The sequence below is a fragment of the Centrocercus urophasianus genome, unplaced genomic scaffold (assembly GCF_019232065.1).
Source record: "Centrocercus urophasianus isolate 14NV4802_14NV808 unplaced genomic scaffold, USGS_Curo_1.0 seq_30, whole genome shotgun sequence".
NCBI lineage: Eukaryota > Metazoa > Chordata > Aves > Galliformes > Phasianidae > Centrocercus > Centrocercus urophasianus.
In genome coordinates this window covers 5,662,347-5,687,793 of record NW_024884867.1, presented here as the reverse complement: position 1 = coordinate 5,687,793, position 25,447 = coordinate 5,662,347, and the positions used below count along the sequence as shown (strand labels likewise).

At 44.7% G+C, this 25,447-nt stretch overlaps 2 protein-coding genes across 7 annotated transcripts in view; one reads left to right on the top strand and one right to left on the bottom strand.

Annotated features, from left to right (window-relative positions):
• Positions 1-854: 854 nt before the first annotated feature.
• GIT2 (GIT ArfGAP 2) lies at positions 855-24,646 on the bottom strand. 5 transcript variants are annotated; one of them, XM_042828678.1, is made up of 20 exons: positions 24,571-24,646; positions 22,317-22,450; positions 21,757-21,869; positions 21,316-21,421; positions 20,861-20,947; positions 20,582-20,712; positions 20,371-20,465; positions 19,738-19,783; positions 18,244-18,295; positions 17,515-17,587; positions 17,076-17,173; positions 16,695-16,806; positions 16,285-16,427; positions 15,646-15,795; positions 13,062-13,310; positions 11,500-11,589; positions 8,438-8,520; positions 8,151-8,333; positions 4,313-4,376; positions 855-3,583 (listed from the first exon to the last, which is right to left on the bottom strand). In XM_042828678.1, exons 1-20 carry the CDS (start codon positions 24,620-24,622, stop codon positions 3,371-3,373), a joined length of 2,274 nt encoding a protein of 757 aa, XP_042684612.1. In that variant the 5' UTR covers positions 24,623-24,646; the 3' UTR covers positions 855-3,370. The 5 variants fall into 5 exon arrangements, with proteins under 5 accessions (XP_042684612.1, XP_042684613.1, XP_042684614.1 ...); XM_042828679.1 differs by having other exon boundaries at positions 18,244-18,292; XM_042828680.1 differs by lacking the exon at positions 11,500-11,589.
• A 403-nt stretch (positions 24,647-25,049) lies between these two features.
• Positions 25,050-25,447, top strand: part of ANKRD13A (ankyrin repeat domain 13A) — a 12,042-nt gene continuing 11,644 nt past the window's right edge. The window contains exon 1 of one of the 2 annotated variants that reach the window (XM_042828937.1): positions 25,050-25,182. The gene's annotated coding sequence lies outside the window, so the exon portion shown is untranslated. The remainder of the gene's footprint in view (positions 25,183-25,447) is intronic. The other variant, XM_042828936.1, reaches the window with a different exon arrangement.

The following is a 25,447-nucleotide window of genomic DNA, read 5'->3' as shown; positions in this document are numbered from 1 at the left end:
GTGGACCTGAATGTTATCATCCTTTCTAACTGAGAGCACAAAATGATGCTGTGGGTGATGAGAACACTTTGAAGAATTGAGGAGCTCCTGAAATAATTATGGCTGTGGGTTGGCCTGCAGTGATGCCAGGACTCAACTCAGAAGTTGTGCTTCTGAAAATACCTGGCTGTGACACAACTGAACACCAGATCAATTTTCTGCTGCCGTTAATAGAGCTGGAGGTTTGAGCATTACTGAACTGCTCTGCTTACTCCACGTTCAGGAGACACGATGCATTCTAGTAAGTGCTACACTGGGTTAAAACAGCAAAGAAGTCAAACTTCTGCTGCAGACCTGAAACGTGGACCTGTGCCTCCTGTGGAACAGGAACTGTGAGCCTCTAGCTGCTGCTTTCTATTTGAGCTTTAAAATCCCCATTCCCACCTCTGAAGGAGGACATGCCTGGAAGCCCCTGCTGTCTTTTCAGGGTTGCTTCGTGACCCATCTCAGATCAGTAAGATTGGTAACTTGGCAGTAATTGTTAACGTGCCCAGTTCCTCTCCAGGACATATTGAAAGCTTCCATAAACTTTTGCTTTATTTTTTTTTCCTCTCCCTTGTTTCACAATGAATAATTATGAGCTGAATATTTGTTAGTTTCCTTTTAGTTTCAAATTGCTGCAGTGCAGAAGGTGAGAGGAGTTTCAGCTGATTACACTTGATTCTCAGCTGCTGTCATAGGAAATTGCAGCTGAAAACCAGGCCCAGCACTTCAGCTGGCTTGGTACATTCAGATCCATCTTAGCTACAGGAACTCATTCAAGACTTTTTCTCTTAAAACAGTGATAAATAATCTCATGTATTTCACACACTGGAAAGGTTTTAGCATTTTATAGTAATACAGTAAACAAAAGATTAAATCAGACAGCATGACACTGAAAAATACAAATTTTGGAAAAGGCAAAAAGAATTTTTACTTTCCTATGCAGCATATTGTAAAGAAAGAGCAAAGTTGTTTACAAGGGGGGGGAAAAGGACATCTCCTTAGAAAACAACACAACAAACCCAACAATTTTGTGAATCTTCTGACCTGCAGTGCTGTAGGATTTGGGGGCTCAGCTGCTGCTCCACAGTTCCCCAGCTGTGCCACTCTGTGAAAAGATCAGACACAGCACATAAGCCTTTGCCCAGGCTGCCTCCGTTCTACGGATGGAATCTGAAATCTGCACATCCCACATCACGTGCACTGTGGTTCTGGAGCAGTGCTGTGGTATGGTGAGGACCAACCTGGAGTAAACATTTGTTCAGAGATGGTGGAAACTACCAGAAATATGGCTGACGTGCCAGAAGGCCAAATCAATCCATTACAGGTGGCCATGTTCTTACAGCTAGACCTTCCAGTGAGTCCTAGGAAAACCTGGAGCAAGGGCTGTCAGCTGCTGCAGTGTCCCTTTGTTTGGTACACGTGTGAAGTGACACCTACAAGGAAACTCAGGGTCACCCAGCTTTGGAAATCAGGTAAGGTGTGTGAAAGGGAAGCATGCAACGCTGGCCTGAGAGATTTAAAAATGCTGTCTGCTACCTTTCAATGATGCCAAGTTCAGAACAAGCTCCCAGCAGATTATCAGTGTATTTAAGTGCCAGCAGCGTAATTTGGAAGGTAGCTTTTAAGATGTCTCTTCTGGTTCTAATCCCAGCCTGTCTGCATTCCTGTGAGCTTAGAGACAGCTCCAGCATCACAAGCGTAGAAAGGGGGAATAAAAAGTCACCCTGCTGGAGATTAATTTACTGGATTGTCATCAACCCTCAGTTCCCAACTCAGGCTACTTAGAAAAAAAGGATCTAAGTACAACATCCAGGAACCCCACAGCGTCCAGGCGCTCGGTGTTTGCACACCATACACACACAGCCTGACCTGAACAGGAAGGCATGGCTGGAGTTTGTTTGCTAACCTCCACACGGCAGTTTTTGCAGCAGGAAGCCTTGCTGGCAGGCTCCGTGCCCTGTTTGTCACGCAGCAGACAGCCATCCTTGGCTCAGATGCTTCTGTGAAAGCTGTCTGAATTCTCCTCAACTGCTGACACGTGACAGCTGCTACAGCTCTGCACCTTCAGCTCCTGCATAAAATGAACTGGCTGCCAGCTGAAGTGCTGCAGCGGGCTCCTCCATCACAGCGTGCTTCCTAGAGGATGCAAGGAGGCAGAAGTTGGCCCTTTTTTTTCCATGCAGTTCAGACTTTTTTTGGTAATTATGGTCTTCTATGTGTTTTCTTGAAGTTTCGTGAACTGGAAGAAGCTGACATGCATGTGGATGTTTACCCCTATGTACCTCTGTGAAAGGCAGCCTAGCACGGGTTATCCAGGATACAGCCTGACAAACATTGAATGCTTTGCACAAAACTTATGGGATATAAGAGATCTTTTCACATTTGGGTACAGTGAGGTACAGAGGTTCTATGCTATGGCAGACACAGCTGCTTTCAACTGGCACTGTAACTTCCTTTTTTTTCTTCCTTTTAAATCACAAATCTTCAGTGAAACTTCATCAATGCTGCTGCAACCATGGCGTTGCCTTGAAGATGACAGAGAAATTCCATAGGAAACTTAAAAATGAGTTACTGAGCCAGAAACAAAGGATAATATTTTAACCACTAATGCCCTAAAGTAACATCAAACATATATATTAACGGCATAGTGACAACTAAAAGAAATAACTATTCAAATTCCTTCCAAAACAGATAAAGTGACAAAGACCTTGTATAGTTACATGTAACAAGCTTGGATGCCCACAGCTACTCTTGTTTCAGCAGACTAAAAAAGTACTATTATTGCACAACAGTTGATGGGAACAGGTCAAGTCTGGCTTGTACTCCATCACCAGGACTACAAGCATCCTGCTGCTGGTGAGCAGTTGTCCTGGAGCCTTCAGAGCCCGCTTCACTGCAGGTTTCTCCATTAGCAGCAGCAGCACTGCACACGAGGCTCCAGGATGGACAGAGCAGGGTGAGATCCTGCCCTCTGATATGTGCAGTTGTCTTCGGTGGGGATTTGGCAAGCAATATCTGAAAGCAGCAAGTGGCCCCAAGGAAACATCTAGCAAGAGCTTGATACAATGCTGGTACGTGATATTGGCTCAACAGCTATTTGCAACATGCTACTATCTGTAACTAAACTGGCAACACAGGCACAAAATAAGGCAGTGGGTTAAATTAATCATTAAAATTGTTAGAAAACATGCAAAAATAATACTGAGTTTAAAAAAAAAAAAACAAAAAACAACAAAAAAAAGAGGTTTCTTGCCCCTTTAGTTTTTCCTCATAAAAATCCAAATAGTTCCACACCTATATTTGAAATCCAACCTCTAAAACAACAACAGAAAAAGCCGAGTGTGACTCAGTTGTTGTTCTCTTTGGTTGTGATGGTAACCAGCTGCTTGGCAGCCTTGGCGATGTCGTAGGCGCACTGGATGACCTGCTGTGTGACCAGCTGGATGTCTGTCGTGGGACACGTCTCCACAGGAAGGGTTTTTTTGCACTCGGATTGGAGTCTGTAGGCACTAGATGTCAGCAGGCGCAAAGAAGTCCTTACCAGCTCAGATTTGGGTTTCTGGGAAAGCAGAAGTGGAACCAGACAGAAAAAACAGAAGCGTTTTAGGATGGCTTTTAACTACCCAGTGGTGCTCGACAAGTTGCTCTTTAAGGTGGGCCCTCTGCTGCTACAGCTCTGCTTCCTACAGCGCATGGAACGTTCCCTCTGTGCTGTGATAGAAGCCATCGCTGCAGGCGGGGGGTAGGAGAGGATGAAACAAGTTCCCACAATGTCACCTCTTTAATCTCAAGTGCAGGGACAGTGGATATGCAGGGAACAGTGATTCCTGCTCTCCAGTGAGAAGTTACTCACAGAAATTTTCTAATGCCCGTTTCCTGGCTGATATCAGGGCAGAGCACATAGAAGATGGTCAGTTCAGAGTAAGCACAACAGCATGAGATTCTCCTGCCAGTTTTACCCAATAACTTCAGGATGGAGATTTGACTCCCTGAAATTTACTTTGAAGGTCTACACGTATCTGCATTGAGAAACACATTCAAAAAGAAACCAGGGGGTCCAGCTAAGTTCCAGTAAAGCCCCATGACTCCATAAGCAAAAGCCAAGTAGGTTTTCATGAACTGCATGCACTTTTTCAAGTTGGAAGTCCAAAGGTAAAATTAGAGGCCCGAATATGCAAATTAACCTTACCTGATTAGCATGGGAATAAGTATACGGATGAAAGATTCAAACATCAACCCATTTACAGCAAGGAAATCCAACAAAGAATGAAGCCAAAAACACACTTACTTTTGGGAACAAGGCTGCCATTTCTGTCACTGCCACGTGTATTCTCTCAGAGCACGGTATATAGCTGCAAACACATGCAATCTATTATTCATCATGTCTGCACTGCCTTTCCTCTTCAGTTTCACTGCTCAGTGGTTATTATTCTAGAAACAACTGGGTAGCAAAACCCCCTACGTATTCCAAGGCTATCTGTGAAGGCTGTGCTTTAGGCAACTGCAGCAGATCCAGCACACAGCTGGGTGATTCCTAGTGCCTCCTTACCCAGCACTGCCAGCACACTGCAGCACAGGTCTGCATGCAACAAGGTGGCTTCAGAGCAAACAAGCACTGAAATAACACAGAATCCTTTCTTCAGTTTTCATCATTCCTCACTCACTGTTTGAGGGAACAGCTGTCCAGATCCATTATGCCAAGCACTGTCAGAAAAAGTCCCAGTTTGCATTCAATTACAAAACACGTGTCTGTGAATATTAACTACACATTAAGTCATAACTTGCATTTCCTCCCTGCCCCTGAGCTTGCCTCTAAATTGGGCAGAAAGTCGCTCAGCTGGTTGTGTTTGGTGTATGTACAACACACAGAGCTGCTGTGCGTGGCACAGTGTGCCCAAGCAAACCAATCCATGCAGTCAGACAGGCAGTAAAGGCTCCACGCTTTGGCAGTATTTAAACAAAATCTGGTGTTGCTTTGGTGGGAAAAAAAATAACTGTTTTTGACTCAGTGCAGTGCTGACAACCAGAAGTGGATGCAAACACATTTCCCTGCATGTGGGGTCTGAGAAAGGTGAACTCTGTGTTTTGAAAGAGCTCTATCTGCATAAACCAAGAGACTGGAAGGGCACACTGCTGCAAGAGAAGTAGTTAAACCATGAAGGATCCAGCTAAAAACATCCTGGGATCCTGGAGTTCTACGAAAACCAAAGTGTTTCAATTGATTTCGTGTTTCATTTAAACACAGCAAACACCATTCACAGTTCTCATACTGCAGTTCACAGGCACACGCAGCTTTAACTACCAACTGCTGTCACAGCAGTTCAGTTTTAGGCTGAATACCCAGTAATTCTATTGAGTTAAGCAGCGATGGCTGACCAAATGAATGCAGACTCCATTAGTCCTCAGATTGCACTTCTGACTCGCACACCAATTAGTCTGCTCAAAACAAGGCAACAGTCTTCAAGGTTTTGATCCTTCAAAAACTCTGTTTCAGCATTAGTTAATGAAGATGGTTCAGTCTTATGCAAAAGAACCTCAGAACCACAGCAACAGCATTCAAGAAAAACACCCAGCAGTCGTAGGTTATGGCAGATCACTGCCCTTTCAAGCAACAGAACCAAACTGCAAACCCCACAGTTGTTATGCAGCCATCTTGCAACAGCAAATGTGTAAAAATGGGTCAGTTGCAGATGCACTGAGAAGGAAGCAACAGAGTGGGGTCATTTTGGCAATGCAGGAAAACTGCTCGAAAAAATAAATTAAAAAAAAGTGTATTTCTGTATGTCTCAAATCACCCAAGTTCTTCCAAATAACCTAAAAGTGGAGGAAATCTTCCAAGTCCACTGTAATTTCCATTCTGCAAGTGACTCAGAAATTAATGAGCTCCCTGCAAGCCACACTGAACAGCACTTCACCTCATAAAAAAGCCAGTTTTGCTGATTAAACTCTCCACCAAGGCAGATAAAACCCTGCAAGTACCCAAGTGAAGATTCACATGCCTATTTCACAACACCTTCCCCAGGTTACTGTGCAGTTTATGGTATGTCTTGGGGGGAGGGCTTCACTGCTCACGGGAAGCTCGTGAAATAACCTGACGCACTGGATGTGTTCACACACATCCCAGGAAGACATCGGGGGGTTTTGTGGCAGCTCACAGAAGAGAATCCATCATCACCAGGAACTGGTGGCAAAACTCTTCCTCCGTTTCTGACACAATGGGGTTAAAACTTGGGAAGTTATGTTTTAGAGAACATTACACTTAAGTTTCATTTTTATTTTAGGCATTAATGAAATATTTGGTCAGGTTAGAAGACTTTTAACTTTTTTTTTTAATTGGTTCAAGACCAAATTATCTTCTTGTTCAACACGTCAGCTGTATCAACAGTTGAAGACCTAAAGCTGAAAAGTGGGAACGTTGCATGCAGGGAATCATGAAAATTCTGCCCTTTTGCAACAGTGCAGAGAAGCAGCAAGCCTACATTGTGCTGTCAGTTATCATCATTCATCTCCTTGGACAACAGGCACAGCAGAGACAGAAGAACATCTTAAACTAGGACAGCTCAGTTCCAGTCTGCAATTCTGTTCTGCATTACACCAGTACCAGGAGCTTCGACTGAACCAGCTTGTAACTCCCTGCACTCGATACCTGAATTTTCCTTATCTTCCAAAGCATTTCATGCATAGCCTTTAACGACCCCTGTGCACAGGGAGGAAGGCAGCAGAGAGAAAGAGAAAGGACACTGTGCCTGGGAGGCAGGGACAGAGGCCAGAGTACCAGGAGGCAGGAGCGGGCTGCGGGCTGCGCAGGGGCTGCAGGGGAGCTCTCTGAGCCCAGGGAACCAGGGTGCTGCAGCAGCCAAGGCTGTGTCTGAGCTTGAGGGTGCTCACACGCCTGAATGGTCTACGGGCCAGAGGAGCACAGGGAAAGGAATGGAAGGAAGTCAGGAAACAAAAAAGAAGGGAAGAAGGTGTATCATTAATAGATTGTTTTCTTGCATCATTTTATTACTGTCTGGTTATCTATGCAGCACGCCATTCTTTTATCCACAGCACTGCCAGCAGGAATTTGGAAGCTGTTATATCCCCAGCTATCTCAGTTTATCAAAGAAGTGTTCTCCTGTTGCAGGGATGGAATGGAGGAACCATTCTCCTCCATCCTGAGCAATTCTCAACCCCTCAGACAAAGCCAGGGAACAGGAAAACAAAGAAAACAGCTTCACAGTTCAGTGAAGATTATACTCATGTAAGTAAGTACTGGCAAACACCACCATAGCCCAGGCATGGTACACAGAGCACAGAAAACAGCACAGGTTGTTTAAATATCTATTCAATTTAACAGCTAAAAGCTGGGTACACTGCACTGTTTTTTCCAAGGAAAGCCTTGACATACGGAAAACCCAAACTCATTTAAAACTTCTCTTACTATTGCTCCTTATTATCTGTGAGAATCAAGTAACAAAGGACTGCTGTGGAAAAGGTTATGGGCAGGGCAATGAGCTCAGCACTAACGCATTAGAACTCGTCGTTCAGTGTGAGCAGGAGGAAAGGCTGTGCACTGTCCCTTCTAAAAATAGAAAAGAACCAGAAGGAAAAAACACAGAACAAGAGTGGCCCCATTGTTGTGCACTTTGCTCAGCAAGGCAGGAAGCGAGGGTTTAACAGAAATCATCTGATGGGCCGAGATGGGTGCAGAACGCAGGGCTGGAGGCAGGGCACAGCTCACAGTGAGACCTGCCAGCTTTGGCTTATCTAGCGACCAACACCGCTCCACATCTAACACGTGTTTGTACTTGGAAGATCTAATTGTTATTTACACTCCTGGTCCTCCAGAAGAGCTGTGCAGGAGCGCTACCTGATGAGCAGACTGTGACTATGGCTTTTACTTGCTCATGGTTATTCTGGAAATTAACTGCTCAAATGGACCAGAAGTTCCCCAAGGGAGCTGAAGCTGTGCTGACACACTGAAGCTGTCCATTACTTGACGTACACCAGGGAACAGACCTACACTCTCCACGTGTGTGAAATCCAGGGTGAACACAGGCATTTAGTAGCTGTACTTTTGAGAACGCTTGCATTTTATTCATTCTCTCATAACCTCCAGAGCTTTTCCAGCACACGTGCCTTACCTGTCGTGCTTGTTCTCCTGTGCTGCACGCAGCAGTTCCTGAATATTCTTAGTGATCTGCTCAGTCTTCCGAATCACATCTTCTGTACTGGGCAAACTGGAGCTGGGGGCTGTGTCGGTGTCCTCGGGGATGGACCCCTCTCCCTGCCAAACGACACTCCTCTGCCTTCCCTTCCTGCCCGACCTGCGAAGGAACAAAGCTGAGCTCGGCCCTGCAGTGCAGAGCTTCATCACCACTGACTTCCCTGTCCTCCAGCAGCATGATGCTACAGCATTAGCTCTACCTACCCCGTCTCCTCCAGCTCCAGAGGGGCAGTGGTGTTATCATAGTCGCTCTCAGGCACACTGCTCTGCTTTTCCAGCTTTGAGGCCTGCAACAAAGGCAGATTTGTTTCAGCACCGTGCAAGAAAGAGGAGCCCCAAGAGGAGTGCAAGCACTGCATCCCACCTGTGTGGTTTGCCCTTTAGCAAGACAGCCCCTGTACCTGCTGCTACTCCAGAGCCCAGCGCACCTGGCTGTCCCAGATCAAGGGGTAGGAGGCCAGACCAACCAGAGTTAAGGCCAACCACAGAACGAAAGCAGAAGGTTATTCACAGAGCCAAAGGGCCAATATTTTCCACCTCCTATTCTCATGCAGACCAGCTTTGCACCTCCCAGCAATGCACCCAGCCCATGTGGCAGGGACGATGCTGTTTTTAACCCTGAACTCCTGTTCAAATGTCTGGGTTTGTTTTTGTTCTTTTACCCTCCCCAACAGAGGGCTGCTAATACAAAAGACCATATGTGCACCACAGCAGCTCAAGAGCACCCACTCTCCCCACACAGGCTAACACAAAGCCCCTCTGTTAGGGAGAAACTGAAAGCAGACTTTGAAATACAAAGCTAGGCTTCCTTTTCCGAACAGGTTTAGCCTTCTAGAATAGTTTATTTCCTGGCATTACAAGCTCCTGGAACATCTGCCATCAGGCCAACCTCTGCAGTTCACACAGACCTGCAATCTGTAAGCCCTGTGAGGCACACTCCCATCTTCAGGCAGGCTCTGAGAGCACTACACACCTGCCTCTTCCAATCTTAAAAACTACAATGCTCATCAGAAGTGCCTGCTACAGCTCACCCCCTTAGAACCAGACCCATCAGTGTCACTGTACACACAGCTTCAGGCTCAGCATCAGCTCCCACCTCGTTCACAGGCACTGCTCAGCCAAGAGGGCCCTCTGCCATTCCTGCTGAAGAACCAAAGCTAAAGCTCCTCAGAAACTCTGAAGTTGAGATGAAGGGAATCTCTAGTGTTAGATTGTAAGCGATATCTTCCATCAGCATCCCAGATCCTTACAGTTAGGAAACAATGCTTTTGTCTTGAGGGTGGACCGAAAATGTGACAAGGAAAGATTTTTCACTGTTAAGAGCTATTCCATTTATTAAGCACTTACCTATTGCTAACATCACCAAACTCAAACACCCAAAGTCCAAGAGCTTTCCATTCACTTTACAGCTACTTTGCAAAGAAAAAAAAAACAAGGATTCTTTGAATGCTCACCTCTGAGGACAGCTACTAAAGATAAACTGCACAAAGTGACAGACATTTTTTGAGGATGAGGACTTTATATGCAGTCTGTGGTTTTAATATCTAGCACTCATATTTTCCCAACTGATATGGAGTACATGAGAGCCAAAATAATAAAAAGGACGGAAGAATTTGGAAAGCAGGCTCTTCATCCTGGTGGAAAGAGGCCAGTCTGACCATCCAGCACCCAAAGCCCCAGACTGCTTTTAGAAACACTCTGTGTCATGTTGAAAATGTGAGCAGAGACTGCAATGATTTTCCAAGGAACTGAAGGAGATGGTATGTTTTCATTTCAACCCCACAGAAAAAGTAGAATTAAAAAAAAAAGAGGGAGAACTTCCCCCCAAAGATCTTTTCAAAAACAGTTAAACCTTACAAGAAATACAAACACTTCCCTCTCAAGTTTGTTCTTGAGATGTTCAGAAATAAGCCAAGCTTAAACCCTGAACATATGACAAAATGGATATAAGCTACTTGCAAGTTTCTATGAAACGAGCCATAAGCATCTAAAAACACCCCGAAGGACCTGGCATTGCTTTGTCCTTCAAAGCTGAAGAGGTTTAATCAGCAAGATCTCAAAATGCAGTCAGCTCGTTGTGCTGACAGAGGCACCTCCTGCAAGCAGTGCGAGCTGGCAGCGCGGTGAAATGGCCACAGCCAAGCTGAAGGCTGCTCACCTGCAGCACTCATCAGTTTGTGACACATCAGCTGCTGGGGGCCCCTGCACAGCCCAAAATGCACGTTCTCCTAGAGCTGCAAACAGAACTTGATTTTACAGTTGTTACAGGGCTCCCAAACTAAAAATACAGCCCAAAGAAGCTGGCGCTGACCAGGCTATCAAACCGTTAATCATGCTAATTGTGTCCTTGTGCAAACTGGCTTTTAGGGTTTCTTCTAGCAAATGAAGCTGAGCGAGACCAGGTTTAAATCTTCCACTACAAGAAAGAGAGAAATGTTTTTAAAAGCTTAAGGAGCTGCCTGAGGCTTCTCAAAATAGCTACAGTTGACACAAGAAGCTGCAGTAAAGGCAGCACCTTTGGAACAACAAGAGCTTGCAGAATGCGTTTCACATTGCTATTTTTTCCCCTGCTGTCAACTGTTTTTGTTCAATATGGCTTTGTAGAGCCTGATGGAATACCATGTAGGCTTCCTTTATACACACTCAGTGTCTTTCACCTTGACCTGAAAACAGTCTTGCTAACAGCAATTCCCACACCCATTCAGACTTCCATCTGCTAAGGTCAGCAGAAAGCAGGCTGGCCAACACTGAAAGAATGGTTGGGCACTGTGTTTGGATGCTGAAAGAACTCACTTCAAACAAAGCAATGAACACCTGTAAGATAAACAGTCAATGAATATCGACGTGGATTGGTGCAGCCTGACAGCCCCCAGAGAAAGCAGGCTCAGAAGTTAGGACATGCACGTGCCTCATGCAGTGCATTTTAGTCAAGAGGAAGAGTTACATATTGGCTTATGAAATATCAATGAGTGCTTGCCAAATCCCTTTCCAAAGAGCAGCCAACTTGTCTTCTGGCTGTTTTCATTGTTATGCAGCTCAACAAGTGATTTGGAGTGACTGTGCACAGGGTTAAACTGAAGATTTTAGCCATTGTGGAGTTAGAGAGGAAAGAATCCACAGCACGGTGCGAAGAAACAGAAAGTGATGAAACTGCTTCGTGCAAGCATGGAGGCCAGTGAGCATAAAAGGGCAGAGGACAGAGGCGTAAGCCTTCTTGGAGATTGCCACCTCCTCCAGGTAAAAGGCTAGTTGGGAAGGTACTTAACCCTTCGTGTGCTTTCATCCCTTGACCAGGAAAGCGTGGAGGGGAAGGAAGGTAGAGATGAAGAGGAGGTCACAAACGCGCTCCTCCCGATCTAAAAATGGGAAAGAGAAAAACACTCGGGCAAACCGACACCAAAAACAAATCACAAGTAATTCTTAACTGAAATAAAGGAGCATTCTTAAAAATAAGGGAGAGGACATAAAGCAAGGATGATTTTGAGAACTTGGCGGAGCCTGAGCAGACAATTTATTCAATACTCCATTTGCTTCGTGGTGATTCTAATCCTGATTTTTAGAGGCGCTGAATTTCACAGAGAATAAAATGCACTCACCATAATACCAAATTAACCAGCCTCCACGTAGCAGTGCTTCAAAACCACTACTTCTACCCAAATTTCAAACTGCAGAAAGCAAAGGACCCAAACACAGCACTATTATGTTTTGCACGCATAGGCACTGATGAAAGAATTCCGGTGTTTCCCTCTGTCAGAAATGCCTTATTAACATGTCAACACCATTTCAGATGCTACAGGCTTCATAGTTTTTAAGCTCTTTTTAACATAACTGCAGGGAGGGGCGAGGAGAGGGAACAGCATACAAACTTCTGCAGCGATTCCCTGGGGTGCACACTGTCCTCCTTGGAACACTAACAGAGCGTTTGCCCTGCTCCCACATCAGTGCAGGATCCTTGTGGCTAAAACAGAGCTCTCTACCAATGCATCACATGGGAAAACACCAATCCAGAAGAATTTGTTCAACTAACAGAACTACACCGCCTGTAGCCTCCAGTTCCAAACTCAGAACTGGAAATTGGATGCTCAGTGGCATCAGGTTTGTAAGGGAACTGTTGGCCTGAACCTCTGATTGACCACCTGAGGTGAGCACTGGGTCAGCCACAGGAGGTGAAGGTGGTTCAGCTGTGTGATTGGAAGGGGTGGAGCCTGGCTGCACCTCCCCTAGACCCCATTTAAGGGCTGAGTGCCACTGAGGAAGGGTCTCTTTCTGGAGGTTGCTCCTCATGTTGTTCCTTGCAAGCCTACGACACTGGTGAGTACTTTCCATTTATCTTTGGTATCTCACTAAGCTCAACTTCTCTGTATGCTTATTGATCATCCAATACTTTACAACATCTGTGTACTTATTGATCTTACAGGTTTGTTCTTATTTTTTAAATGTCATTCTAGGGTTCCACAGATGCTCATGCAAGATATAAATCTATGAGTTGCACCTACCTTCTTAGAATACTGCTTAGAAACTACTTTCTACCTCCCTCCTGGTTTTCAAACAGTTGTATGTTGGTATTTGGAAAATATATCGTGGTTAAAAGAAACAGCTGAGCAGAAGCCAAAAGCTTCAGCTTAAATATTCTGGAGCTGTTACAGCCTCTACTTCTCAAAACATCAGGCTCCTGCAGACATGTTAATACAGCAAACAGTAACAACTCTCACAGTTCAAATTCCCTCCAAAGTGAACAGTTGAGCAGCTTTGGTAAGCGAGCACAGTTGGAAGAGACAGAAAAGCTGAACGGAAGGAGAAATGCAGAAGCATTAGCAGTTTTACTTACGTGTGGAGGAAAAGGTTGCAGTCTTGTTATGCTTTCTTCTGGGTATGTGACCTCTCCCATGGGGAGGTAGGGTTTCTGACCCGATCCAGTCTCATACATGGACATGGGCCTGCTACCCCGTGCAGACGGCCGTCGCTTTAAGGAAGAACTGCTGCTGGGGTCTGTGTATTCAGAACCAGCTTGGACCTGATATATATTTGTTGTGGCCTGTCTTCTGAGGCTGGTATTTTCACTCTGTAGCGTTTGAAGCTGAAAGAAATGTTTAGCAGTGGGACTTTGTTTTTTCTAATAGCAAGTGTCAAAAGCAAACTGACCAGGCAATACGTGCTTGTCTGCTTTACTAGCAAATCCAGCTTCCAGGAGCTGGGGTTTGATTAATTCTTCAGAAATCTATTTGACTTGTTTAGCATAGGCACAGAAATGTCTGTGTTGCAGATCTGGCAAATATTTGAGTTGATTTCCACCACTTGCTTGCTGGGCTGCAAGTGAAACTGGATCTTAAAATTGGCTGTTGTAGTTAAAAACAAAACACAAACACACACACAGTCTGCTCCTTTCAGCCTGGCTGCAGTGGTGTGTGGATCACATACCACAATGAGGATGCATGGGGAAGGACTGCCAAAAGAGCAGTTCTTTCAAGCAAGGTGATCCATTTCAGCAGTCAAACAAGAACTTTGAAGAGAACTATAACACGAGGCCCACAAAATCTGAGAAGGCCCAAACTAAAGCACAGGTATCAGAGGCAGTGCAAAGAAAACCAGAGCTTGCTCTGCAAAGCAAGAGGAGAGTTTAGCTTATGAAAATAAAGAATCAGCTACTGCTTTCTAAGAAGCCAACAAGAAATAATTTTAAGCTTTTTTTTATTACATGTATTTGATGGATAGTAAAACTGCAACAACCCTGAATGTTTATGGAGCTACTAAGAGTAAGTTTGCTATATTAACACATCATAAAGAAAAAAATGTAGAAAAAAAATTATGCCTCAGCAATTTTGTAACAATATACCAAGTACTGCAAACAGATGATGGCCTTTTAAACATGAAATGGCTCACTTATTACTGGCATTTACTGTAGTCACATGCAACCTCAAGAGCAGCACCTATTTAAATATCTTTATTTTGATAGAGGTGAAATCTGTAGCTTCCCTTTTCCTAGCTTCTGCCACTCTTTATTACCAGCTTTAGGTGCAGTTTAATCCAGCAGCTAATGTAAATACACAGCAAGCTCTTAAGCACCTGTATGTTTTAAGAAAAGTCTGCAGGCATGAAGACTTTTCCCATTAGAATGCCCAATGAAAAAGAGAACTGTTTTCCTCTTAATTGAGATAATCTCCCCTAAAGCATCCTTTAGGGGATATCCTATTAGCATATTTGAGCAACAGTAATGCAGATCAGGTGCTCTGTTAGCTAATAAGGTGATAGTAAAGGACTTGAAAAAATTCTAATAGGTTTGTGGCCTTTTAAGCCCTCAATGAAGGGATACTAAAAAAAGAAGAGAGCCTTTTGAATGACATCTCTTGCACTAGCACTGCTGAAGTAGTACAGATATATCAGTGCCTTGCCACAAATAACCCAGCAGGGCAGTCCCATACTGAACTGCAGCTTGCAGTAGCTCAGAGCTAATCCAGCTGTTGCTGCTTCTCCCTGTCCTGTGTCCCACAGAGGCACACTGCTGCACTGCACAGCCACCAAGCACTAACTGGATCAAGTCCCACAGCTGTGCACATCACCAGGACATAACATCAGTGCAGCATTCAGGATGAGTGAGCCCCAGCTGCGCTGCTTTTCAAGATGAGTTCTACTGCAGCAATGGTTTCTCTTTTGCCACATCACGTAAGCATGCACTGAAGCATCATTAATTCATAGGCCCTGTTTTTCTTCCCCCCCCCCCCCACACAAGTAGGTTAAAGCTGTTTCAAGAAACTCAATGTCAATGAAAAGTTAATTCAACAGATACAGAAAAATGCTCCATCAGTAAAAGCTATTGGGGGGGGGAACAAAACAAGAAAACATCCTGAGATCTCTTTGGTTCCTCTCTGTATTCATTGCACCAGTAGATCTCAAAGGCTGAATACAACTGTAATAAAAAGTTGGCATCAAATAGCAACAGATATTTGAATTTGCTGGTATCTGGGCATCAGACTGTAGGTCAGTGGTGCCTCCCTAACCCAAAAGAACACAAGGGGGGAAAAAAAAGTCATGAGCACAGGTTTCTCAGCAAGAGGACGGCTTGAACACTCTGAAGCCAACTTTTTCTTTATGGAGAGCCTCCTGCAGGACATGCTGTATACACTGCAGTATTGCAACTATCTGGAAAACAGGGCTTTTAACACTGGGTAGGGGAATCCATCTGAAGAAACACTCAGCCCTTTTAGACTAGGTGACAAACAGGACAGTCAGCTCGATACACGTGTAAGTTCTGCTACAGAAACATGTTCCTGTCTCCTAACTCTAAAGCAGGTCCACTTCAAACATTTTCTCACTATTCTCATACTGGGTCATTCATTTCATCTTCAGTTCCAGCAGTTTTACTCTGGCAACTAAAACCACGTAATTGGATGGAGTTACATTATTGTGCTTGTTACCTTTTTTTGCATGATCCTCAGCTCATCGCTCAAGTTGATGTTCACTTTCATTAGCTGCTGAATCTTTACCTCAGAAGCCACCAGTGCATTTTTAACTTGCAGATACTCCTGGGCTGTGACTGGTCCATCTGACAAGTCTGAATCCAGGCTCTAGAAACAGAGAGAGAAAACTCTTGAGTCTGCTGAAAGAAAGCAGGACAATGACTGCCCCCTTCTCACCATGCTGCTTTACTTTCAGGAATGGCATAAAAATGTCAGTATTGACATGCTGTGAATATTTTTTGAGTAGGAACAAGTAAATGTTTGTGAAATCTCATGTAACCATTGATTAGAGGCACTTCAGTAGATCCAATTTATCTGTGCAATCAGGTCTTGTCTTGTGACATGCACAATGGCACTGATTGTTTTTCTGAAGCAGCCTTTTAATTGCAGTATAAATTCTATATATCACAACATCTAAAGGAAGGAAGTATACATAGGCTGTATCTGTAAGAAAGTATACATAGGCTGAGGGATAATTCTAAAGTGAAGTTAGAAAGTAATTATTCATTATCTGATTATTTATAAGTGTTAATTTCCCTTGACTTCAGACTACCTTTATGAATGACTTTGGTGTGCATACCAATACCTCAAACCTACCTTCTGCCTTGTTGATTTAGCTGCATTTGTTTCCAGATCAGTATCTTCATCTGAAGCAACACTGTCATAATCAGGCTGGTCATTATCCTGACTTTCACTGCTATGTTGATTGCTGATTGATTTGAGTATCAGTTCCACATTTTCTGTCAATCAAAATCCATTTTAAAATATACTAATAAGTTTGAAGGAGAAATGGAAGTGCATAAAGATAATTAATCAAATAAGCTCTTGAACCAGAGAGACAGGACAGGTTGCTACCCCTGTGCTAGTTTAGTTCTTTTTGTCATGTAAAAACATTGAGTTTCTTTCTTCATTGTACTTCTGAATGATGCTACCCTATCTCACATCAGTTAAATTACTGCAAGATTGATGGGATAGGATAAATGAAAGAGCTGCCAACCAAAACTCACCTTTTGAACCAGAGAGAGGATTCCCCTGTTGTCTTCGTTTGGCATCACTTAAAATATCTATAACTAGCGTAGCAAACTCATGAGCATTAAACCGAGCCAGTTTCTGCCTTCCCTAAGATAGAGAATAAGTTTATAAAATTAATAAGTGTCATATGGTAGATGAACAGCACAATTTCCAGGCAAAACAAAGAGCACAGTGAGCTGACTGTTCAGTTTAAGCATCTGCAGAACTCTAGGGAAGAGGTAACGCAAAACGTCTTTTATCCTCTTCACAAGCAGTTGCAACTCTTCTACAATAATGAAGTACAGTAGAGCAATATTGCTTAGAATAACTGGCTTGTTGAACAAGAACAGATTTATAGTATTAGGAGGATCGTGTACCTGATTTCTGGTTGAGGAGTATTCAGGATTTACAGGAAGAAAAGGGACCACTGTGGTCTCTGTCACGAGAGTACTGTGATTCTGAGTAGCAAGCCAAACTGCTCAAGGAAGGGGAAAAAAAAAATCATAAATAACAAAGGATTAAACTGCCTGTGCTGTTGGCAGTGCTTTTTGTCAAAGAAACAAAGACCACAATTTCAAGCACGAAAATCAATCAATTCAACCAAAGATTTCTTTTTTCCCCAGAGGTCTCTTTGAAAAAACAAAACCAACCAAACAAAAAAGACTTAAATGAACAGGCACCTGAAGACAACACAATAAAAGAAACTACCACTATCAGTAACTTCTTAACACAAAAGTATTTTAAACAGAACACATGCTTGCAACTAGCATCATCTTTGTGATGCAACAATTCATGTTTTATACACGTTCTGCTCACCTGCATCTGTTTCCCTCCTGTCAACTTCATCATACACATCCATGGCAAGTTCTTCAAATAAGTGGTTGCTTAGCTAGGGGTAGAAGAGAAAAATTACAGCTGAAAATCAAACTGAACCTATTAAGACCTCTGTTACATTGAAAATAGAAGTGCACAACTTTGCTTTCCATTGCTGCTCTTCTACCCTGTGTAACTGTGCAGGCTGAGAAGCAAGCAGTTAAGTTATGCATTAAGCAGGTGTGAGTTGTAGAGCAGTCCTGCAGGCAGGGGATGTGTGTTGGTGCTGGGCTGCAGGCTGGGGTCAACCCACCCAGCCTGCAAAAATACAAAGCAGGAATCTATCTATGCATTTAAATTAACTGCTACCACCATGCTAAAATAGACACTGCTGAATAGAACAGTATCATCACAACTGTGCTTCCTCCTGACACGGTTCTCATCTTTTGGTTCAGTCTGCTTCAGCTAAAAGCTTTTTCTCTAACCTGTATTTGGATTTGGTCACAAACACCTCAGTAACACTGTTTGTGCTAATGACAACTAACCAGCAGACAGCAATGATCTATTTTGGCTTCCCAGAAAGTTAGAAACAAATAATAGCATTTAACAAACTGTGACATTTATTTGTTTAGGAATTGATAGTAGCTTGAAACACCAGCTTGAAAGATGAAGGGCAGCATTTGCCACATCACACTAACAGTGCTGCACAGCACACGTGGAAGTTCTACTTACAGACTGAAGCTTCTTCTTAGCTGCTTTTGCAAGTTCTGATAAATCCAGACTGCTATGAAAACGAAAAGTGATCATTACATCTACAGCATTAAGGGCTACTTTAAACATAAATCCCACACATTTCAATGATCAAAATCTCTTATTTGATGCTGTTAGTATTTCATACAGTCCTTAGCACATCAACCTTTCCAATATTACCAATACACTAATTAGCATACTCTTATACTTTACTAAGTAAAACAAAATCAACAGAATCCCAACAACCCTTCAGAATGGAAGTACATATCTGCATAGCTCAGGGGGTGATAAAGCCTTTTGTAAAGCAACAGAATGTTTTCTGTAGAGAACCTGAAAAACGTGCTAAACTGTAACCAAAACTGGAGGAAACAAATAGGCTTTATTGCACTGACTGTGCAGGAGGTATGTGACCATCAGGCTGCCAAAGGGCTGCAGCCCTGCTTTACGTTATTCTGTACCCCTTGGGAAATAAGCTGTTCTGCTAGCTCCCAGCCTTGAACATGAGGCACAAGATGAAAATTCTGCAGCTCAACTGAATTAATCATAAAAGACACAGATTAGGAAGCTGACAAATTTTAAGCCCATGCTTCTATCACCCAAGGGATGACATCCCTGACCTACAAAGATGAAACGGCTCAAGTAAATCTCTGCATGATTGAACATCACAGGGATTCATGTAGGCTGCTGCCTATGTAAGGAAAATAATGTAAAATAAAACTTAAAAGACCAGCAGAGGACATCAGGTGGAGGTGAGGCTGCCAAGTTGCACTCCAGGCTCTGCAACCTAAATGCATCTCTGAATGAGTTGTTTTCCCCATGTCAGCTTCTTTCTTCATGCAATGTACAGACGATGCTTACCCCGCTCTGCAAAATACTTTGCACTGTACTCAGCCTAACAGCTGACTACATGATATTAAAAAGTAACAGACCCTCTCAGTAGGCTTTTTTTTACCAACCATTCCATTGTAATTTTTATTTGTCTTACAGTTTTTCAGAGACAACAGCAATAAACTGAACAGCAGTTTACTTACAGCCGTCTTATTTCCAATGGCATGGCAATAAAAGAAAAATGTTTATGACTTACGATTAATACGTGATATTTTTCATACAAAAATGATTTAGTTGACTGCAATCAAAACTTAAGAGCACTCATGTGACCAAAAGTACAAACACTGTCAGAAATCATGCTTTTCTGCAAGCATTCGTTTCAAAATGCAGTATCAGGAAATAATCAGATCCTTACATTATTTCAGAAAATCTGTTTCCCAGAAATATTCCTATGTTTAATTTAATTATTCCATCTGCATTTCAACAAACTATAAGCTTCTATAATTTTCAGATGTCGTCTAAGAATGATGAAAGCATGTCATAAGTTAAAACGGCAACAAGCTCAGAAGTGATTTCAAAGAGGAAAGTTTTCAGTCTAACTCTCAGGATTGTCTGTTTACAAACAGCTTTCAGGCATGTCAAACTCACCTATCCGCCATCTGAGGTATAACAAAGTGCTGTCCATTTTTATGATCTAGAGTTGAAAACAAACTAGACTTTAATAGGCTGTTAGTGGGAGATGCAGTGAGAAACCCAGGGATGTTTCAAACCCAGAACAGACTATCTTGTAAGTCATCAATTTCCAACTACAGGAAGCTAGCAAGTCTCCAAAGAAGGTTCCTACCATGATTTGCTCATGTTATAAAAGCTTCCAATTAAGTCTTATCAACTGCATTATTATTTTTTTCTACATAAGCTTCAGTTCCAATGTAGGTGCCCTCATGGAACCTGATGGTTAAAAATTTCCACGTGTGTACCTTCAAAGAAGCACTCATTGAATTGGATGGATGATACTCTGCTTTTGCATTTCAATTAGAATAAACTACTTCAGTTTTTTTAGTTCAGTGCTTCTGCAATATGCCCTGCAGACTAATCAGCATTACAGAAATTGTATTTTCCCTACAACTCAAGAGTACTCATCTGACCTTGCATGTAATAAGCCCTTAACTTTCTAAGATATACAAGGGACAAGTGTAGTAATATGGAAACAATACATATCACAGATTGAACTGCCCAACAGTTAACATATAAAGACCTAGGGGTGCAGGTTTTTCCACTCACCTGGTTTCCTGCCACAGAGATAGAAAGCTAACCTGTCAGTGAGCTCATACTGAATTTCTACCAGGCGCTCTGCCAGTTCATGGTGCCCACCTTGTCTGGTTCACACAAACATAGAAAGAAGAGTTCTGTTAGTCACTCCTGTGTAAGTTATACAAAGAGAAAAATTTAAACATAAACATTTAAAAACATCACGTGTGTCAGAGCCTGCTACCTTGCATAGTCAACTGGAGTTTTTCCATTGGAATCCTGTGTGCCAGGGTCAGCACCATACACTGCTAATAACTCTGCTTGTAAAGTCTGTCCTGCCTTAGCAGCAACGTGGAGCGGGGTGTTTCCTTTCTCCTACAGGTCAGCAAGGAAAAGCACATCACTATTTCATCAACAGCTTCGAATGTACCATTGAAATATAACACATCATCTGAAATCTGCATCGATACCACGAACACTAAAGATGGATCCCGCATCAAAATAATGAAAAACAGGTTCATACAGGATGAAAGAAGTTGGCTTGGGCTCCCAAGGAGAGCAGTCGCAAACACGTCTCCAGGTTCCCCGTCCTCACGCTGGAATGGAGTTGCTGAAAAAGGAGGAGGATTCTATTCAACACAAAGGCAGAAACGGTGATTCAGCGATGCTTTTAGAAACACTTATACAAGAATTCTTGCTGCAGCTGTTTTATATAATGTTTTTTTTTTCTCCCAGTTAACCTAAATCATTGCCTCTGAACCATCCACCTCTCCAGAATCTCTGTATGTTCATATATTACATAAAAGGCTGCTTCAGGCTGAAGTCAAGCTGTGTTTGTTTACATAACAGTGCTGAACAGCAGCAACAGTTAAGTCAAAAGCAACTAAATTCAGTTAGATTTCAGTGTGCTGTTACACACAAGCTGGAGCTTCTGTATGCTGCCAGGATGAACGACAAAAAAGCCACCAGTAAACTCACCTTACTGAGATCTTTGGCAGTTACACTGTCATCCTCACGGCAGGGCAAGCGATGAACAAATGCTAACATTTGATATTTAGCTCTAATGAACTCAGCTTTATTGGGACTGCAGAGAAACCCCAAGCAACAAAATGGGAAGAAATGTTAGTGCTTTCAAAACAATAGACATCAGCTATTACTATTCCAAGCAAGACATCAGGAATCAATAGCTCATAGAACTGAAGCTGTATTTCCATCTTTGAAATAAATTGAACAGTAATCATTGAGAATGTTAAAAAAGAAAATCTGATGACATGGAATACCAATGAACAAAGAACTAGTTTACTTCTATCTTCAGAAACAAAACATTCTTAGGTTCCCATGTACACCTTGCTGCCTACGTCACTGCTGAATAAAACAATCACACCTCTACAAAGAAAAGATCTGTGACTTTCCACTTACTGCACTTTATCCTGAGGGTTAGCTTTGCGCCTTCCACTCATTACAGAAGCAGGGTCCAGCAGTGAATGTTCCCATATGGAGTTAGCACCATTATTATACAGCGTTTCAACCATCTGAAATCCAAAATGTAGAGAGGCAGGAGTGAAGAATGTTTGCTGCTTGCTGCACAGCCAACTCAGCCGAAAGCTGCAAGTACTGTGAAGACCAGCAGCAGGATGGCACTGACTCAATATTCTGTGCACCAGTGCCTAAAACCTTCTGGGGTATCAGAGCCCAGCTGATGTTTAGGAGGCTGTTGTGTGGAATGTAATATGAACCCCCTTCCAAATCTCTCCACAGCATCTCTATCAAAGAGAAGCATGCTATACGCTGAAGATTTAGGTTGAATCAGATGCATTGCACAAGTCTGAAAGAAAAACTGAAGGTCCCTTCCCAAAACAAAGGTATCAAATAAAAAAGATGTTTTTTATGATATATATAAATTATTTTCATACATGTATATAGAAATGCCACAAAGAAATTCTAGCTTTAATGAGGGAGGAGATGCCATTGCTCTTTACCTGCAGCAGTGTTGGAGGCCATGGTGTGTGCTTGAGATGTCTCACTTGAGAGATATGACGCCCCAAACTCCGGTGAACGCTGCAGCACTCGTCGCAAATCAGAATTCCCCTGTTTATGGATGCCCAACAAGGATCTGAAAAAGAATACATTTATTACAACCGCAGAAGGCAGCGTGACTTCTTATTTCAGAGTGTAAAATGACTTTGTGTTTTAGAACTCTGTATTTTAGCTTTAGCTTTACTGCTCTCAGAAGCAACTCCAGTTTCTGTCAGTGACAGAAGGGGCTCCATGGGCCAAGAACCCTGCGGGAAGAGAAAGTGAGCAGCAAGACAGATTGTCAGAGCTGGCACATTGCAGGAGGAAAAAGGAATTCAAGATCTCTTCTGTTTTGGAAAACTACTAACTCCAAAGCCAGAGATGGGTTTGAGGCTGAATGAGTACAACACAGGCCTGTATCTGATGAGAGCTCTTCTGCATCGTGTCAGAATACATCTAAGCAATTGTGCATCACAGAAATCTCCTGCTGTGACCCGTGCAATAAATATACTGAATCCATGAAACGTGAGATCTGATCACTGATGTGGTTTCTGAGCAGAGCTGATGCTGTGTGCGCTGAAGGCAATGCAGGCAAAGCCGTTCAAGCCACAGCTCACAAGGGAAGGCGGCATCTACTGATAGATGATAACTATCACACAGCTCAGAGCCAAACTGAAGTGTATATTGTAGAAAAAAAACCCTAATCTAATTAAAAAAACAAAGTAATAAGGAGCTTGCATCCTCATTGTTAAACATTCCATTATTTTAACAACTTTCACTTCTAAGACAGAAAAACATAACAAAATGAGCTGTGTTAACCCCAGCCTAACAACCCAAGACTGGAGGCATCCTTCCAGACTAACAAAGCTCGTCCCTTTTCATTACAGACAGCCTCATCATACACTCATTCATACATCAATGTGATCTGAAAGCCACTGTGCTCCTGGTTTCAGTCACTGGTCAGTGGTGTTCCCCAGTGCTGTTCCCCAGGGGGTCGGTGCTGGGGCCTGTCTTCTTCAGTATCTTTATTGATGACCTGGATGAGGGCACTGAGTGCATCCTCAGTAAGTTTGCGGATGACACCAAGTCAGCTGGAAGTGTGGATCTGCCTGGGGGAAGCGAGGCCCTACAGAGGGATCTGGACAGGCTGGATGGCTAGGTTCAACAAGGCCAAACTACACAAAGATTTGTGGGCTTCCATTCAGTTCAGACATGTTGGTTATGACAGAGGGCTGTCAGGTTATAGGAGGACTGTTATTTCAGGATTAAATTAGATGTCTGTGTTGGAGTTTAGTCTGTTTTTAAAGGCGATGCGGATACAAAGGCGATACGACTCAAATACACTTACATCGGTGGCAGAACACAACAAAAGCTTAAAAGGTCTCTCAAGTTTGCTTTCAGGAACATGGCAGAGTGCTTCAAAACAGGAAGTGTGCAAGGACAGGCGTGCTCTGTGGGTACGAGAAGCGAGCTCCTGCCCCAGCATAGGAAACGCATCAGAAAAGAGCATGTAAACTCGTGCACAGCACAACCACTTGTGGTCCCAGAGAAGCAAAGAGAAGCTGGGGAAGCCAACGTGGATCAAACAGTGCAGATCGAACAGGCCGTGTGGAGGCTGCCCGCAGCTCAGGCTGCCCAGCGCCCATCCACGGCCTCGGGCATCTCACGGACGTGGCATCACAGCTCCGGGCAGCGCCGCCACGGTCCGACTGCCCTCGGAGCCCCCTCGGACCCGCCTTTTCTTTCCCCACCTCGCACCGCCGTCCCCATCGCCTCACGCTGCAGCGCTTCAATTCATTTCACCGCCCCCATCAGCGATCAGATCCGCAGAACAGAAAAACACAAAACAGGCAAACACAACCCACACCAAACGCACCGACCTGGCAGAGACGGACAACAAGCACACGCTATTATTCCAGAAAACAAAAACAAATCAGTTCTGAGCAGCAGCGGTACAGATGAGCAGCAGCGGGGACGAGGAGGAGTTTCAGAGCAGCGTTTTGCCCCCGCAGCGCCGTCAGCGCGGCTCCCCCTCGCACGGCGCTGCCGCTCTCCGCCGCCCCGCCCGCCCGCGGCACCTGCCCGCGCCTCCCCGGGGGAGGGGGTGGGGATGGGCCCGGCTGCCCCCTCCTCCTCCTCCTCCTCCTCCTCTTCCTCCTCCTCCTCTCCTCCTTCTCCTTTTCCTCCTCCTCTCCCCCGCGCCGCAGCCGGCCTTACCCTGCGCGCTGCAGTCCGCGCACACCTCGCTGCTCCTCAGGCGCTTCGACATCGCGGCGCGGAGCGGGGCGGCCGCTTCCTGCCGCGCGCTCACGGGGCCGCCGCAGCCCCGCCGGGCGGCCGAGCCGAGCCCGCAACGCGCAGGCGCGCGGCAGCTCCGCCCGCTACGCCGTTAGCGCTATTCGCGAAACCGCTTGCGCTCGGCGGAGCCGCGGCGCCGTAGCCGTCGCGTTGCCCCGACTCAAGATGGCGGCCGGAGGCGCTGCCCTTACCCGCGATGGCTGCGCGCTTTTCCTACTTCCGCGGCAGAGCGGGCGGGCGAAACCAACGCTGCCCGGAGGCGGGGGGGCGCGGTGCGCACCGGGCGCCTCATCCCGTATTACGCAGCAGCGGCGCCCCCCCCAGAGCGGAGAGTGATGGCGGAGCCGGCGGGCGGGACGCCCCGTATGTAAGTGGGGGGGGAGAGCGGGGAACGGCGACTTCCGCTTGCCCGGGGCCCGCCGGTGGCAGTAGGCTGAGGGCAGAGCCCGGCGCCCTTTGCTCCGCACCTGCCGTGCTGTGGGTCGTCCTTACCGCTGCCCTGGAGGGAAAGGAAGGGGCGAAGGGACGGGGGTGAGGAGACGGCCTGGGCGGGAGCTGGGGTTTGAAGTGGGGCCTTGGGATGCAGGGGGAAGGAGCAGGGCTCTGGGGGAAGGAGTGGGAAGGAGTGGGAAGGAGTGAGGGGCTGAGGAGGGGTTCCGGGAATGGGATCAGAGGGGGTGGGTAGGAGCAGAGCCTCGGGGCTGAGGGTCTGGGGGGGCGGAAGGGAGAAGAAAGAGGGAGGAGAAGGCAGAATCTGAGGTGTAAGAGGGACCCCAAGGATAGGGGTCTGAGGGGG

Coding starts and splice junctions, on each gene's coding strand:
- GIT2 (XM_042828678.1), bottom strand. CDS start 24,622: ATGTCGAAGCGCCTGAGGAGCAGCGAGGTGTGCGCGGACTGCAGCGCG. Junction 19,784..20,370: donor TCTCTGTGGCAGGAAACCAG/GTGAGTGGAAAA, acceptor TTTCAACTCTAG/ATCATAAAAATGGACAGCAC. Junction 16,807..17,075: donor ACTCCTCAACCAGAAATCAG/GTACACGATCCT, acceptor TCTCTATCTTAG/GGAAGGCAGAAACTGGCTCG.